Source organism: Xyrauchen texanus, chromosome 40 (assembly GCF_025860055.1).
Source record: "Xyrauchen texanus isolate HMW12.3.18 chromosome 40, RBS_HiC_50CHRs, whole genome shotgun sequence".
Lineage (NCBI taxonomy): Eukaryota > Metazoa > Chordata > Actinopteri > Cypriniformes > Catostomidae > Xyrauchen > Xyrauchen texanus.
Genome location: NC_068315.1, coordinates 10,944,167 through 10,961,461, shown reverse-complemented (window position 1 = coordinate 10,961,461; position 17,295 = coordinate 10,944,167). Strand labels below are relative to the sequence as shown.

Genomic DNA, 17,295 nt, shown 5'->3' with positions numbered 1-17,295 from the left:
AGGAAGAGTCATGGTGGTTCCAAACTTCCATTTACAGATGATGGAGGCCACTGTGCTCATTGGGACCTTCAATGCTGCGGAAATGTTTCTGTACCCTTCCCCAGATCTATGCCTTGATACAATCCTGTCTCGGAGGGCTACAGACAATTCCTTGGACTTCGTGTCTTGGTTTGTGCTCTGACATGCACTGTTAACTGTGGGACCTTATATAGACAGGTGTGTGCCTTTCCAAATCATGTCCAATCAACTGAATTTACCACAGGTGGACTCACATCAAGTTGTAGAAACATCTCAATGAATATCAGTGGAAACGGGATGCACCTGAGCTCAATTTTGAGTGTCATGGCAAAGGCTGTGAATACTTATGTACATGTGATTTTTTTTTTTTTTTATTATTTTTTTTTTTTAAATTTGCAAAGACTTCAAACAAACTTCTTTCACGTTGTCATTATGGGGTATTGTTTGTAGGATTTTGAGGAAAATAATGAATTTAATAAATTTTGGAATAAGGCTGTAACATAATAAAATGTGGAAAATGTGAAGCACTGTGAATAATTTCCAGATGCACTCTATGTATGTTGTAGTCAAGATGGCAGAAAAAGTTGGGCAAATTGGTGTCATTTTGTTGAGACATTTCTGTTGAAGCAAAGAATTGTGGGTTCTGAGTGACCACGAAGGATACACCTCATGCATTCTCTGAATTCCTGTGAAAAGGTAGCATTCGAAGGCTGTATTCGAAATGTCCTATTCACTTTTCTGAAACGAGACTGCCTCGATGTATGCAGCCAACAAATGCGACCTCCGGAGGACACAGCCTTCCAAAAGAGAGAGAGGGAGAGAGACACACACACACACACACACACACACACACTCACACACAGAGCGCGTGCCACCCTCAAGACCCGGTCCACTCACGCCCTCCACCTCATCACATATAGTTTACATTCTCTTTAATGGCAACATTCATTGTATTCATATCCTTTCCACTGTCATACAATTTTAGCATTTAAGCAATTCCTCATAACATACAAATAATTCTGCAATTTATATTCAAACTTATATTTCATAATATATTTCATACTTCAGTGAGCCCATCCCAGACTTCCTAGTTTGCCTATTAAAGCCTGTAGACTGATTTTCAAGGGAAGGGAGCTGGTCGCTTTTGCCGGGAAAATCCAAAGGAAGTGACATTTATGCGCGCTCCCGAGAGCCTTGCTCGGACAGTAATAGCTTCTCTTCCGCTATTCAACAGCGACAACAAACTGCAACACTAGGTAATGTTTTCTTAGAGATGGAATCCAGCAAACGGCCAGCTCCCACTGCAACACCGACTCCTACACAGAGTAAGCCAATAAATTATAATAAAATAATTATCTACTGAATCCAGTATGGCTAAGCGGAAACGTAATCGTGGTTGAGCGAAAACTAGAGTTAACATCGGCAGGGCATTTGATTCCTGGAGGGACCTTTGTTTGCTTTTGGAGATCAAAACTGATGCTGAATTGGTGTTCTCCTTAACTGTAAAGCATGTGAAATATAGTGCCATAAGGATTGATCTGAGTAATTTGAGCTAAACTACAATACACATGAAATGAATGCTAGAAAATGTTCAAGATAATGCTAAAAGACCCATTCATTAGTGTAACGTAACTTGGATATACAGAACATATATACAATCTATTATTATAAAACAATAGTACATCGATATATCAAAATGACAGTTGTGAATCACATCAATACTGAATTGTGCCAACATATTTATAATGTACAGTCTATTTTATAAACAGCTACTGTCATCATCCATCGTATAAATGCAGTCAATGTCTCATGCAAAGAAAATTTATTAATTATATCAGTATATCCACTTTGTTTTGGCCCTGTTCCAGCACTGGAGAGTCAAATATAATATACAGTCTCAAAGTTTGTAGTACAACAGTCATAACTGTGTAATTTTAATTATGCATCTGTCAGCGTGATGTTGGTGAATCACGTTCAGTCCATGTGTACATTATGTAATTGTTTTGGTCGATGCTCGTTCGCGTCCCTATGGAGTGTGTGCACGAGCAACAGGTAGCTGGCTGCAGTTCACTTAACAGCCACAGGTGTCATTAATAACAAGAGTTTCTGAATCTTACATACTGCAACTTTAAGGTGAAAAATCAACAAAAATGTTTTTCTAAAACGGTACATCCTCCACACAGAGCAACATGCTAAACATATACATATTTCGAAATGATCATAAGGATTTAGTGTGACTGAGAAAAGCTTTCTATTGGTTTATTCAAATCATCTCTTCATTAACAATTTTATTGCCATTTTAGATGCATCACGTGCTTGCAAATGAAAGAAAATAGGTTGGTTACTCATAGTGCATTAGAGGGGTAATGCCATATTACACTGATTAAAATAATCTAATAAACGTTTTTGAAAGAGCCGCGAGAACTTATTTTTTTCATGAAATAGAAATAAGAACACAAAATGAGAAAAAAATAACCCTGGTTGTAATAATCAACACAAGTTTGTTTTTGTCACATTTATATTAACAAATTGTTTTTCTTAGTTGTGAAGGTTAAAATAGGCTTAAAAAATTGATGTTAAGTTTATGGTTACAATTTTAATTCAGATTCGGGAACAGATTAAATCGGACTCAACCTGTTATGGACTCGACCCCAACACTAAGAACTACACATGGACACCTGAAGCCCTTTATAGTGACATAGGTCTGTGATTCGCCCTTTAAATCTATCTGTCCATCCTCTCAAGGTCTATGTAGCCTGCGATTATTATAATTTTTTTACTTATACAGCTTATAAAGTTTCATTCTTTTTCTATGTATTGTTACCATAGTATTTAATCTCTCATTTTCCCCTTAAACTCTCCTCACGATGCTTTTCTTTCCCACCCATGCTGAAACTGAAGGCAATAAATGGAGTGCACAAATGAGACCTGGTCTATTAGGACAGCAGGTCTCTGCACCAATTCATTCCCTGCTTAAACACTGTGCACCATATCAAGTTATGGAGCCACTGAAAAAGGTGTGGCATTTATATTTTCACTTTGGACATCCCCACCATAGCGCAACATGTCTCTGGGTCCAATTACCAGCTGTAATTAATCTCTTGTTCTTGTAGATTATTCTGGCTCTTCTCAGCTACTGGATGTGAAGTATCTCGTGATCTCCCAGGAACATTGTATGTCCCATAATATCTATGGAAACAGAATGCTGTATACTATGCTGTGCACTGGATGCAGGGAAAGATCAACTTGTGTTGAAGTCACTTCTACCTTCATGCTGGTACACCTTAGGTTAAATGTTTTAAGTCATTCGTGTAATAGGTTGTTTGTAAAGGCTTAACACATTGCTAGCAACTTTCTTAAAGTCTGTTTGTCATATTTATATATATATATATATATGAATTTTGTAGGGAACAGGGGACTAGATTCAGAAGAGCAATTATTGCCAATAGGCGATTAGTTTGCATTCATCAATGAGATGAGCATCACTACACTGTGCATCAATGAACTTCATTTCCAGTTAGTAGGAATTTGTTTTCACCAAACAATACAAAAAGGCACCAGCAAACCACTCAAGAATTTGCTATACACTAAATGCTCAGAGAAAGAAAACCTTTATTAGCATTCATATGGAAATGGCAACTAATGGTGTATTTCAGTCAATAACTGCTACCAAAATTATATCTTAATCTACTTCCCAAGATGTAACATGGGCACAGATATTCACAAAAGGACTTGCACAGAATCTTTCTGAAAAAGAACAAAAATGCTGCAGCCAATCTTAATTTCAAATCAATGCATTATACAGGAGCAATCAGGAGAATACTGGAAACAGCCAAGCACTCTGCACTGCAACACCACCTTAACAGCTAACCAGCAAAACACAACTGCTACGCAACTGCGCCTAGTGCATAAGAAATACACAAGAGAGAATATTAGAATCAGGATGCTGTGAAATTTTCATTTGAACCATAAAAACACTTGCCAAGTTAGCAAAAGGTCATAATGACACATTTACATAAGCATGATTTCGTATTTGAAGGCCATCACCCAGCCAAATAACATTCTCTACCCAGCCACATCTAATAAGGTCAAAAAACAAAACAAAAAAAAAACAAAAACACACAAAAAAAACACACAATATCCATCAAGGTTGTTTATTAAGAAAACAAAACAAAACAAAAAAAAAAGTTAATAAATTGTAATTAAAATGAACTTACTTTATAGTCTGGGAGTTTCAATAACATGAGGTAACAAACAAATGCAAATGCTACCAAAAATGAAGAGAAATGATTTCACCTAGTAGCCCCATTTAAGCATAAAGAATTTAATAATCACATGAAATTCAAAGTATGATACAAAGCAATTCTGGGCAACAGAAAAGAAACAAAGAAAATCATTTAAAAAGACCAAATTACAATAACCTTTGGTCTGCTATATGGATAATTTGGATATCCTCAGACAGACATCTCCATTTGATGCGATCCTTGAAGTTTCAATCACTTGCCATCATCTAGAAGAAAAAATAAGAATAAGTTAATTTCAAAGAGCAGAGATTCGCAAGCAATACAAGCCACATTTTGCTTGTGCGTTTCCATAAAACAAATCATAGTCTCGATTTATGCCATGCTTGGATTTTGGTCATCGGTTTGAAGAAACTAACCATTAACATTAATCTGTGGATTTGCTTTTTTTTTTTTTTTGGCATTGCTTTTGCTCATGTACCCCATTTTGTTCTGCAAGAAACCTCAAGGAGAAAAGCCAAACCTGGGGGTGGAATACATACTTCTCAAAGCCACTTTAAGTGTTGGCAAGCTAAGGTATAATTTATTTGCTGCCAGTTAAGAGCATTATTTGGCCATTATGTAATTTAATAACTTACATTCAAGCATATAAAACGCACTCAGCGGCCTGATTGCTTAAACCAGCTCCGAGAACACACCCCGTATCCGTCCTGCTTTTGCCTATGCCACGACAGACATGAGCTTGTGACAAGGATGATGGAAAGGTCTCAAGTCCATTGTCCTTCAGACATACCTCAACACCACCTCAACACTCAATGAGACCGACCTGCTCCATAGCAACCGCCAATCAGCAGCAGGCAGCCAATGGTCGGATCACACACTAACTGCTCTCAAACTGCCCCAAACTCCTCTTTTGCAAACAGGAATCAGCAGCTTGGAGGAAAGAATTCCACATTTAGATGAAACGTGCACCACCCAAAATCCATTGATTTCAAAACAAACAAATACTTACTGTGTTGTACCCAATGATGGCTCCAAACCAAAAATCCATTGTAAGGTTTAAAATATGCATTAGAAGTACTTCAAAATCAAAGTTCTGAGATCAACTCAGCGGAGTGGAGATTCCAGGCAGGATGCTGTGAATAACAGTTCCGTCATACTAATCTACCTCACGCCCTTGTATTAAAAATTATGCTATTATAAACTGAAAAACCTGACAACATTAAGGGAATGCATCTACTACCAGTTAACCTACATTAATATGAACTTTTACCTTGCAATTCAATATATTGAACAGACTTGAAGGATGGTAGTAGAGTGGGACAATACATAGTGTATTTGCATTCTGTGCAATTTTATATATATATATATATATATAAAAAAGCATTATAACTGATCATCAAATGATCTATGAATCTCACTCTGCTCAAATAGCTAAATCATTTAAGTTGATACTTTTGAGAAATTGTGATTTTCTTCTTAATTTCACTTAAAAGTCTCAGAGGACTCTGAGAATAATTACATTTCTAAGATGACCATTCCAATTTGTATGAACTCTAGGGACACACTTCTATGCAGTCTCTTTGGCTTACCTAAATTTCACGATTCAGCGTTGGCTCCTTTGTCCTCTGGAGACTTGGGTCTGCTTCTTGATCTGGATCGTGATTTGGATCCTTTGTTAGATCTGGGCGTGTGGCTCCTGGAGCGAGACTTGGATTTGGACCTTGAGCGAGACCTGGAAGGTGATTTGGACTTGCTCCTGCGGGGTGTTTGGGACTTGGAGCGAGACCGTGAGTGGGACTCGGACCTGGATCTAGACCGGCTGTAGCGGGATCTGCTGCGGGAATGGGATCGACTCCTGCTTCTGCTGTGCCTCCTACGACGAGGACTACGGCTAGAAACAGACAAAGACAAGTCAGGACCAGAGTCTTATTTACACATAGGAATAGTCAGTAGTAGCAGCAATAAAGATGCTACAAATGTATTAAATATTAAATATCTAAACCAATGACAAACATTACAAAGCTTATCATATCAGTAGTTAAGTTTCATGACATTTCTAACTATCTGAATGTAGGCCATGCCAATAATAAAAAAAAGGTAGTCATTAGTTTTGGACAAATGCCACAATTATAGTTACTACCATGCATTCATAATACTATGGGCTCTCGATGTATTTTTTTATTTATTTATTTTTTTAGAGATTTCCTTCAACTAGCATAATTTCTTTTGTTGATAATAACTCTAGGAACCGTATTTTTTCTCTCTCTAGGAACCATATTGGGGAGTTTCGCAAGCAGTTGAAGCAATGTTTAACAAACTGGATTTGGCCCATTCAAATGGTTAAGCAATTGTTTGCTAGGGAAGGGCGATACCACTTATTTTTTTTCAAACTGATACCATTAATTTCAAATCCAGTATCTTTGATACCGATACTAATATTAAATAGATTTTTTTTGCAATTTCTTGGGATAAAATGGGTAACTAAATAAATAATATCTTTAGTCATAATTCAACGTCATTTTTTTTTTACATTTGTGAACTTAAACAGAAAACTATTAGACTTCTGTTTAGTTTACCCTTACAAAAACAATGACCATGGTATTTAGTTAAACCATAATTACCACACAATTAACCATGGTTACTACAATACAACTGTAGTAAAACTATTGTTTCAGCCAAGAAAATAAAAAATTATAATAAATGGTTATTCCAAAATCATGCACCTGATCTCCAAAATTCATTTATATACACAGTACATATATAAAAAGTCTAAGAAATTTATATTTTACATAAATAAAAAAGAAAAAAAGACTGTTGTAATTATAGTCCCACATAAACTAACAAAATGTATATCATGGTAAGTTTCTTACTAGCATGGTGTAGCTTACACTGCTACGACACATGGTATGGTAACTTAGACAAATATGTATTTAAATTAATAGGTATCATTAATGTTAATTTTTTTAGGCTACTTCTAAAATTATTAATACTTTATTACTCTAATAAACTAATTTATAATACACAAACTGTATTGTAGCTAATATGAGTGTAGATATGTTCATTAATGTTTTACCTTGTATTACTATATAAAGACTACGTAATAATCAAATGGTTATTTGTTTGATTTGTGTACTATTATGTGCTTTTCTATGTATAGTAAAATTGTTTTCATACTTGGAAATATAAATTAAAATGATTTGATATCACGAGAAAAAAAAAAGGTGCCACCGAAGGCATTATAAAAAAATAAAAGAGCATCAAAACCATCAGGGGTGTAGTAACATGCAGTATTTTCACTAAGTTTAATTGCACAAGTTACATTTAAATGTATATGCATATATTTACGGTTAGCAGGGAAATAAATGTACAGTGCAAAGTATGGTTACTCTTTGCGCATTAGACGCTGGAAACATCCCGCCCCTTACTGAAACTATGTTTCATGAAATATATGAAATATGATTTGGTTAGCAAATATCCAATCACGTTCTGATTGGTGGATCAGCTTAGTCGGACTGTCGGTCTAACCAGTGCCATTAGTTGCGCTCCCACAGCAACGAGAGGGTTAGAGAAAATCTCTGTACACAGATTGAAAAATGTTCGTGTCAAAAGACTACTCGTTCTTCTGGCGGCCACACGTATCATTAATTTTTCAGTTGGGCATACTCAAAATCCTAAGAAAGACTACACTACTGTCCAGTAGCCTTTTCTCTAATTTTATTTCATTACCTCTACAAGGCACTGATCCCTCTTTTTTAACGAGCCTTGTGATGGCGCAAGCGCTTGTGGCTCAAGCTTCATGTTAAAATGAGCTGAAGAAGATATCAAATGGATATAGTTCCCATCCTCCACAAGTATTTGCTAATATAGCCTAATCCTTTTTATTTCACTTTGGGGAAGCTTATGATTATTGGTCATGGTAACTAAATAATATCCCTAGTTAATTTTTTAAAATTTTTAGAATCAGTATATTTGTGCGAGGATCGATATTTGATACAACATCAGAATCGGAAGTATCGATACTTTAGGTTGTATCCGCCCGTCCCTATTGTTTACTCAGCCAGATTTATGACGCAACTACAAAGTTAAAACAGATTGAATAAAATCCTAAACGATTAAAATAATCTCTATAAATAAATTTAATTCATCATTACACATTGTATAATACATTCATATATATATAAAATGCTTGGTATTATACCTTGTCATTATATAATATAATATATATAGCACGCGTCTCACCTACACAATGAGGCCTACAGGCCTCAAACCGAAACTGCTCGCTAATATTTTTACAACAAAAAGTAAAAAAATGATGTGGTATTTTTCAAAAAGGGAGCATGTATGTGAGCTTTACCTGCGGCTTCTCCGTCCATATCCACCAGATCGCCTCGGTGCGGCTCCGCGGCGGCTGTAGTGCGAGTCTGGCGGACGCCCGTATCGCGCCATCTGCACGCGCAGCTCGCGCCCGTCCAGCAGTGCACCGTCCATGGCGTCCATCGCGTCCTCCGCGTCACGCTTATCGTGGAAACGGACAAATGCGAACCCGCGGCTCTCTTTCGTGTACCGGTCTCTCGGGATGTAAACGTCCCCGACCCGGCCGTACTTCTCGAAAACACGCCGCAGAGTTTCTGGAGACGTGCGGTAAGTCAGATTGTCAACTTTTAAAGATGTCATGCCCTCGACGTCGGGCGGAGGCCTGCCGTAACTCATCTTGAATCACGAATCCTACTGCTGCACACTACGCGAATAATAAAGCAATTTCTTGTGAGATTTGCGGGAGAAAATATTCAACCATTCGGGAGAGTCCAAAGTAACACGCTACGCTCTTAACCCTCTAAAATGGCGGTAAGAGGATTTCCGGGGTAGGAGACTTATGTCGCTGTAGAACAAAAATGGGCTTTTCCCAATCAGTGGGCGTTTTCAAACGTTGAGATTCCCTATAGTTTCATTGGATACTTTAGAAATGCCCATCCTGGTTTGAAAACGCCCACAGTTTTGAAAACAGTCATGAATAAACATGATATTACTATGACAAACATAATGTAGCATGACATAAATATGATGTACTGTTATAAAAAGAGTTGTAAGAGTTTTCACAGAACAGGAAGTATCCAAATAAATGCCACACACTCTCATGGTGAAATTGTACGATATCGTGCCACTGCACTCGTTTGATTTCCTACAACTTTCACTACAGCTTTGCTGGACATCGTTTCCGTCTAATATCCGACAATTACTTGCTTCTGTCACACAAAACAGCTTCCTGTCATGTTTACACACTCTACTCTAGCCGTTAGGTTTAGATAAGTGGTTGGGTAAGGGCATAATATTAATAATGATGTCCTTAAATGTAAATTATGTATGAATTTTCATGAGATCAGGTTGGTAATGGTATACTACCACACTACTCTTATTTCTTCCATAGACTGATGTAGCAGAAGTAGTAAAAGTAGTATGTAAATTATGCAGTAGTTTGAACCGATTCTTTTTAGTAAACGAGTTGAACTAATTCATCAAATTGGACTGAATCGTTTGAAACAGTTCGCGTCTCGAGTCAACACTGATCCACAAGTTACTCTATCTTAACCTGTCTCTCGGATGTGCCTGACACTCTGAATCAAAATGAGCCGATAACCAGGAGTAATATGATCCTAGAACTGGTGATATCTGCTGTTGCCAACTAATTTTTTGCAATTAACCGCTCCAACTAGTGTGCTGAACTCGGGCCGCAACAGCTCTCGAGTCAACAGTACAATGAGTTGCTCATAACAGTTCTCGAGTCAACAGTACACTGAACTGGGAATCGCCTCTTTCGGAGGTGTCTGTCATCCTGTGGACCGATGAGCTGCTGACACTGAGCATGTGTGTGATTAAGGGGTGAAATGTACATATGTTTCAGGTGTATTTTGCTGAACAACGGAGAGTGTAACAAAAAAAAACATACTGGAAATATGTTTATGACTTGATTGCATTACTGTTTTTTCAACGTATGAAGATGATCCAGTCTACAGCTCGAGTCAACAGTACACTGATCCGAGGACAGCAGCTCTTGAGTCAACCGTACACTGATCTGAGGACAGCAGCTCTTGAGTCAACAGTACATTGATCCGAGGACAGCAGCTCTTGAGTCAACAGTACATTGATCCGAGGACAGCAGATCTCGAGTCAACAGTGCATTGATCCGAGGACAGCAGCTCTTGAGTCAACAGTACACTGATCCGAGGACAGCAGACCTTGAGTCAACAGTACACTGATCCGAGGACAGCAGATCTTGAGATAAGAGTACATTGATCCGAGGACAGCAGATCTCGAGTCAACAGTACATTGATCCGAGGACATTATACGCTGAACTGAGAATCGCCTCTTTTGGACATAATATGGAGAACTGCTGATCAGTGAGTAGCTGATGAGTGAACTGAGGCCTTAAATGAGGGGGTGAAACTTTTCAGTCGAGAGTTGTAAACACATTTGACTATTGAGTATTGTGCATGCAGATTATATCTGAAGTTGTGATGAGCTGGATAATGGTCTCTGTAAAAAGAGTGAGTTGATTAAGACTAGTTTAATCATTTTTTATGCTTTAAACATGTGTAGAACATCCACGTTCTTATATCAGTGTCAGTATTGGGTGCTTTGGTGCAAAACTTTAATGTAGGATGCATTGAAAGATCACTGAATGAAACACTGATGATGATAATAAACACCTTATTATTATAACTTAATTAAAAAAAAACAATTATAATCAGCTATATGCCCTTACATTTAACCCAGCAATGTTATAGCCTGGTTGATTTGGTTATTGCAAGCTAGCCTCCAGGTTAGTAAAGTCGCTTGCCAACAATGAGCCTTTCATTTAGTAGGCTTCATTTTAATAGTAGAGAGTGAAGACAGGTATATTGGTTGCAGAGGTCACAATGCCAAGCTAGCTTACATTGAAAAGGGATCAATAGGTTAAGGCTATAGCTCTGAATTGGCAATCTTTTACCATAAGATAATTATGACCAAATGAAATTGGCTTATTGGAACCACTAGAGCCTCAGCCAACAACTGTGGTCAGTTTGTTGATATAATGTATTTTAAGGCAAAAACTATGCAGTTTTGTATAGAGATGTGATTTCCATAACTAAATATATAGCATAAATTCAGGTTATGGCTGTAAAGTTGATAAACTGAATCTAATGGCCATAATTTTGTTTATGTGTATTGTGAGAAGTCATATCCAACAGCCTCACAAAACGTTACACCCAGAAACTTGGGATATTGTGTATAGTTTGTCTAGGCACATTGAAGGGGATTTTCTTACATGATATTTGACAAAGCCATATATTTGAGTGCTCACTGTAAAATAAAAAAATGAAGATATTGTAGCATTGGGACTACCATTGGTTGGAGGTAGTAACAAGCTATCAAAGGCTATAATTGGTCTTAAACTACACCTTTGAATGCATTAGGCCATCAAGCACACACATTTCTAGTATTGCTAAAGATGTTGAAAAGACACAGTTACATTCTTACATGCAATATGGGAATGCTACATGGTTCTTCCCTTTTGGAAGGAAGTGCTGGTGAAACTTGTAAAATGGATTTAACAAATATAACAACCCTCAGTTATGTCTTCTTGGTGATAAGACACTTCTACCACAGAGTATCAGCAAAGAACATTTTGGATTAATACTGACAGGCTTCATTATTGCAGTAAGACTCACTGAATAGGTTACATTTATGACTGAAACAGCTTCCTTTGAATACTCGATATTCAAAGAACAATACAAAAGGGGCATTTTTAGCAAGTCTGTGATAATTTCTTCTTGTACAGTTCCTGCTAAGTGCATTAAACGTTTTTTTAGAGGAGCAATGATCGATATAATGCATGTCCTTTTGTAAAATGTTTTAAGTGCTGTAAATGACTTCACCTAAAAATCTTTCTGTTTTGTTTAGGGTTTGTGTGTGTGTTTTTTGTATTGTTTGGTTTTGTTTTTCCTCCCTTTTGGGGATTGTATGTTTGGAAAAGTTAACTTATATAAATAATACTGATAACATAAGACATTCCATGAGTAATATGTATGTAGAATGACTGATTGAAAGGAAACATTTATAACAATTTTAATGGCAAAAAGAAAAGACACAGTATGTTGTAACATATTTTCAGCATCTCCCAATCACTAATTATTATAATGGTCAGAAAATGGCTGCATTATAGTGGCCTGGGCCTACATCATAATATATCATAACATAGCCAATGAGTCTGTAATGCTATTTGTCAAAAATCTAATTCAAACTCATAGCCAAAGAGTCACTGATGCACCACAGGCATGTAATGAACAAAGGCAAAATAAGTCCATTGTCCAAACGCAATCTGTTTGTTTGCTGGTTTATTTATCCAATGCAAGCAAGCAAACAAAAGAACAAATAATCCTGGCTCCTGCTGGCTCTCTTACTCAGGTAAAAAAACAACGGGCCCTCTTACTGCCTGTCTATTTAATACAACATGAGGTACCCATAGCGTTACCCTGCTCTTACAAAAACAAATATAAAACAAACAATAAACTAATTAGAATAAACTAACCAAACAAAAAATTAAATAAAAAAATAAACTAAATCATATAAAATTTCAAAAATCAAAATAAACAAGGACCAAACTCATGGTCCTCATTTATGCTTGCCTGTTCATGGATCTCTCATATAGCCAGTGGCAGATTTAGCAAATTGGGGGCCCAATGCCAAGGTATGTATGTATGGGCCCCCCCCACCCCCCAAAAAATGTACAGACTGAATGGTGGATAGGCAGGTAAAGCTAATCTACGGCCCGTAGCAAGCCTACAGTGCTTTGGTCAGTGGCAGCAGGATTAGCACAGCTAGGGCTTGGGCTATTACTACACTGTAAAAAAAAAAAAAAAAGTAAAAAATAACAGTGAGATTTACAAAAAGATATTCTCTGGCTGATTATAAAACACATTCGTTATGGCATGAAAATCTGAGAGAAAATGTGATCAGGTGTTGTTGGCTATTTACTGATGATGACATAATCATTATGTAGTGGCCTGATTCACTGATCTACAGAGAGGAATGCTTAATACGAATTAATATTTCACGTTTTTGAGTATTAAAGCTCTGTGAACCTACCGCATGCGAGCTAGCAGTGACAAACAGGTAATCTGAAGAACTTTAAAAACACATGGTGTACAATAACGGTTTTGAACTACAGTATGATGTAGACCAACACAGACATCAAGAATCAGCATATGAATCTCAACAAAGGTGACAATCAACAAAATAATCAGATAAAGCTCTGAACATCACAAAACAAGCTACTAAAAAGTTGCAACAATAACAACAGCAAAAATAAAAGCAGATAATAATAATAAAAGAAAATACTAAAGGTGATGATACACAGGGCAACTTTTTGAGCAATGTTGCTGGGCATTGTTGCCGTCAACAGGCAACCAGATGAGACACAGGGCCTCCGACCGATCTAAAATATCCAGATAGAAATGTATTGCCCATTTTCAATGGGAAAGTGCCCAAGCAACATTGCTCAAAAAGCTGCCCTGTGTATCATCACCTTTAGGCAATTCAGCATAATTTATTCATGCTGCAATGTATGCTGGGAGATATTGATGAGTTTTGATTGATGGCTCCCATCATGCACTGCACTTATATCATCACAGTTGTTGATAATGATTCATTATGCTGAATCTTGATGTCTGTGTGTGTGTCTGAAAGTTCAAACCTTCATTGTGCACAATGTTTTACAAATTCTTCAGGTTAACATTATCACAACATATGATGGATCACATGCTGTAGAATCATAGGGCTACTACAATTACGTTAGTAAAAAAAAAATGTTTTACCGTAAATTTCACAGGTTGACTCACCAAAGCCTCCTCATCGCTGTCAAAATGGCCATCACTGGACAACTCTTCCTCAGTGTCAACCTCGATAACACTGTCGGTGACGGCGGGCGGCAACAACGCGATGTCCTCTTCAATTTCTTGGTTGACGTTATCCTCACCTAGCACCACTTCACAGCTAGCTGCTGCTGTAGCGGCATGTTCAACTCGTTGGACGTTTTTTATTCCTGTCTGTATCAGTACCGTTAGCCGTAAAAAAGTGTGTCATTTCTGGCAGCGTTGCCAAATACTTATCAGCGTCTTTTCACTTTTTTCTTTTAATTGAGCTGCTTGGGTAACTTCTTTTCATTTTCCCGTTTAGACTCTTTTAACCTGTCCTCCTGTCACTGTGTTTATCTTTCGCGGCGCGCACCGTTACGGACTAGTCCATATCATTGTGAAAATAGGGGGTGTATGTGTAGGAACAGATAACCATGAACTGGACATTTTAACCAGTACTTCAATGTTTCAACGTATTTCTTAAGAATGTTAATAAAATGTACTATGCTTTTGAAGCGTTCATGATGATAAGGGGCCTTATATTTGATTATTTCTTATTATTTGTTTTAGGTTGGTTGGGGGCCCCCCTACTTCGACCGCTGGTAGGGGGCCCCAAGCAGCCGCCTACCTATGCCTCTATGTTAAGACCGCCACTGCATATAGCGTGTCCCATAGACAGTGTTGGTCACTCAGTAATTAACACCATTTTGCTTATGGATTTTCAGTATGTGCGATCCAATTGTTGTGTGTCCAAATCATTCCACACATTCAATCAGCCCACAATGCTCTGAGGTGATACAAATAGTAAAAAAAAAAATGAGTTGGTGTCTTTGTTGTTTTCCAACCCCAAAAACATAAAACATACTAAGTAGTGGGAATTGGGCATTGGGAGAAAAGGGGATATAAAACGACAATAACAAAAAAAAAAAACATGATGAAAGAATGAAACCTTCTTCTCAGGATTCACATCCATAGGAAAGAAATGCACACACACACACAATTAACCTGATGAAGTGCAAAACGCATTGTTCTTTTACTGTGTGAAACTAATGGAATAAAAATTATTGATTATTAAAAAACAAAACAAAGCTGATACTCTGGGTTTGCTGATTTTAAGCCCCTGATTCAAAGTTTTCCCTACTTAATCAAAAACACAACACCAAAAATGACAACATATCCTGGCCACACCACAGCGGGATAGATAATGAGCAAGGGACAAGATGCAACATTAGAGTGTAAGCTGTTTAAAATATTAACCACTACAGCAATTTGACCATAAATAACTTGAGTATTTCCATTTTATGCAACTTTATACTTCTACTCCACTATATCACAGAGGCAAATATTGTAAAAGGTGATATAGTGCCTTTTAACCTTAGCAGTTCTACAAAGCACTTTACACTGTGTCTCATTCACCCATTCACACACACACACACACACACACAAGCAAAACGCTTGCCTGACATTGGGAGCAACTTGGAGTACAGAGTCTTGCCAAAGGACACTTCGGCATGTGGAGTCATGTGGGCAAGGAATCAAACAGCTAACACTGCGATTAGTGGTAACCCACTTTACCACCTGAGCCACACCCGCCATTGCACTTTTTACTCACTTTTATCTGTCAGCTTTAGTTACTAGTTACATTTCTGATTACAATTTTCATAAACATATAATGATCTCATAGAATATGTTGCATTTCTGTATATTAAACTACCCAACAGTATATAAAGTAGATCAAATTAGCTCAATCGTAAACACCTACAGCAGAAAAATGCAGCATTTATGCAGCAGTGATATTAATCCAAAAACATCACATAACATTTTACTGCACAATGAATACTTTTACACAACTTTTACTTTGCTTTTTAAGTACATTTTGCTGGTAATACTTTTTGCTTTTGTAAGTTTTTGAATTCAGAACTTTTAGTATTGAGTTTTAGTATTATAAAATGGAGTATTTTCATAGTGTGCTATTGGTCCTGAAAGAAATAATCTGAATATTTCTCCCACCACTGTCTTCTGTAGCCTACATATCTAGTTCATCAAGAAAAATAGCCTACTGGAAAAAATTACTTTGCAATAAAGATCTACTAGTAATTAGCTGTGTTTGCCGACATGCAGGTGTGTTATACTAAATCCTTTCAGGATCATAGTCCTAGACCTAGGGAGACGAATTTGTAATGCAACATCCAGGGTTTGTTATGACCATTACCACCTTAAACCCTTCCTTGGGGCAGACGAGTCAAACTAATAGGTTAATAGGCGAATAAAATGCTATGCTGTCGGAGGCGAGACAGACATTATCCACGCGCTTATCCACACGTACGTTATCCAGACGCAAGTAAAAAAATATTGATCTCATCTCTATGTAAAGCCACGAGCCGTATTAAGCTTTGAAATGCCGTTTTCTAAACACCTTGAGGGGGGTTCTCCAGATTACCAGTCCAGCCCTGTAGCACACAACATCAAATTATGTAATTTGACAAATAATAATATGAAAAATTAGTAAAAAATTATTATATAAAGATTATATAATATGTATGAATAATACAATTATATAAATATATAAAGAAATGAATTAAGACTTTGTATGTATGTATGTATGTATGTACAGTATATTTGCTCTCTTTAACTCACAAGCACACACAGACTCACAAACACATTACATTTGAAAACATTGATTACATTTGGGTTTTCGAGCAGGGGGATCGCCATGCTGGATCGCGCAACCTTAAAGCCCAGGGCCCCCCCCCCAGGCAGTCACGGGCCCCTGGTAGTCAAGGGCCCCTGGGCACTGACCCCATTGGCCCGGTCGGTAATCCATCCCTGAGTGTCATCTGTGACACTACATTGTACTCGTCTAGGAATTTGGGTTTCGGCATGAGTAGGAATAAAATGAAACAAACAAAGACAATTTCATCCTAAATTTGCTTATTTACATTGTTTTTAATATATAGATTTAAAAAAAATTATCTACAGTTTGTGTGAGGTTATATTGGCAAGGCTATATTGTGCATTTCAATTGAGTTTTCATGAATTCTGAATTAATGTACAGGTCTGTATCTTAAAGGGATAGTTCACCCCCCAACATTTTTTAATTCTCTCTTCATTTACTCACCCTCATAACATCCCAGATGTGTATG

General features: G+C 37.2%; 1 protein-coding gene across 6 annotated transcripts; it reads right to left on the bottom strand.

The window, feature by feature from the left end:
• Positions 1–3,595: 3,595 nt before the first annotated feature.
• On the bottom strand, positions 3,596–9,118 carry LOC127633240 (serine/arginine-rich splicing factor 2-like). 6 transcript variants are annotated; one of them, XR_007969186.1, is made up of 4 exons: positions 8,617–9,117; positions 4,898–6,153; positions 4,440–4,528; positions 3,596–3,919 (listed from the first exon to the last, which is right to left on the bottom strand). XR_007969186.1 is itself a non-coding variant. In XM_052112183.1 (3 exons), exons 1-2 carry the CDS (start codon positions 8,970–8,972, stop codon positions 5,859–5,861), a joined length of 651 nt encoding a protein of 216 aa, XP_051968143.1. In that variant the 5' UTR covers positions 8,973–9,117; the 3' UTR covers positions 4,183–4,528; positions 5,852–5,858. The 6 variants fall into 6 exon arrangements, 3 of the variants coding, with proteins under 3 accessions (XP_051968143.1, XP_051968142.1, XP_051968141.1); XR_007969187.1 differs by having other exon boundaries at positions 3,599–3,919; positions 5,852–6,153; XR_007969185.1 differs by lacking the exon at positions 3,596–3,919 and having other exon boundaries at positions 4,183–4,528.
• Positions 9,119–17,295: the final 8,177 nt, after the last annotated feature.

Bases quoted from the DNA above. Each gene is read 5' to 3' on its own strand.
- LOC127633240 (XM_052112182.1), bottom strand. From the start codon at position 8,972: ATGAGTTACGGCAGGCCTCCGCCCGACGTCGAGGGCATGACATCTTTA. The intron at 6,154-8,616 runs GTAAAGCTCACA...GTCTGTTTCTAG, and splicing joins TATGGACGGAGAAGCCGCAG to CCGTAGTCCTCGTCGTAGGA.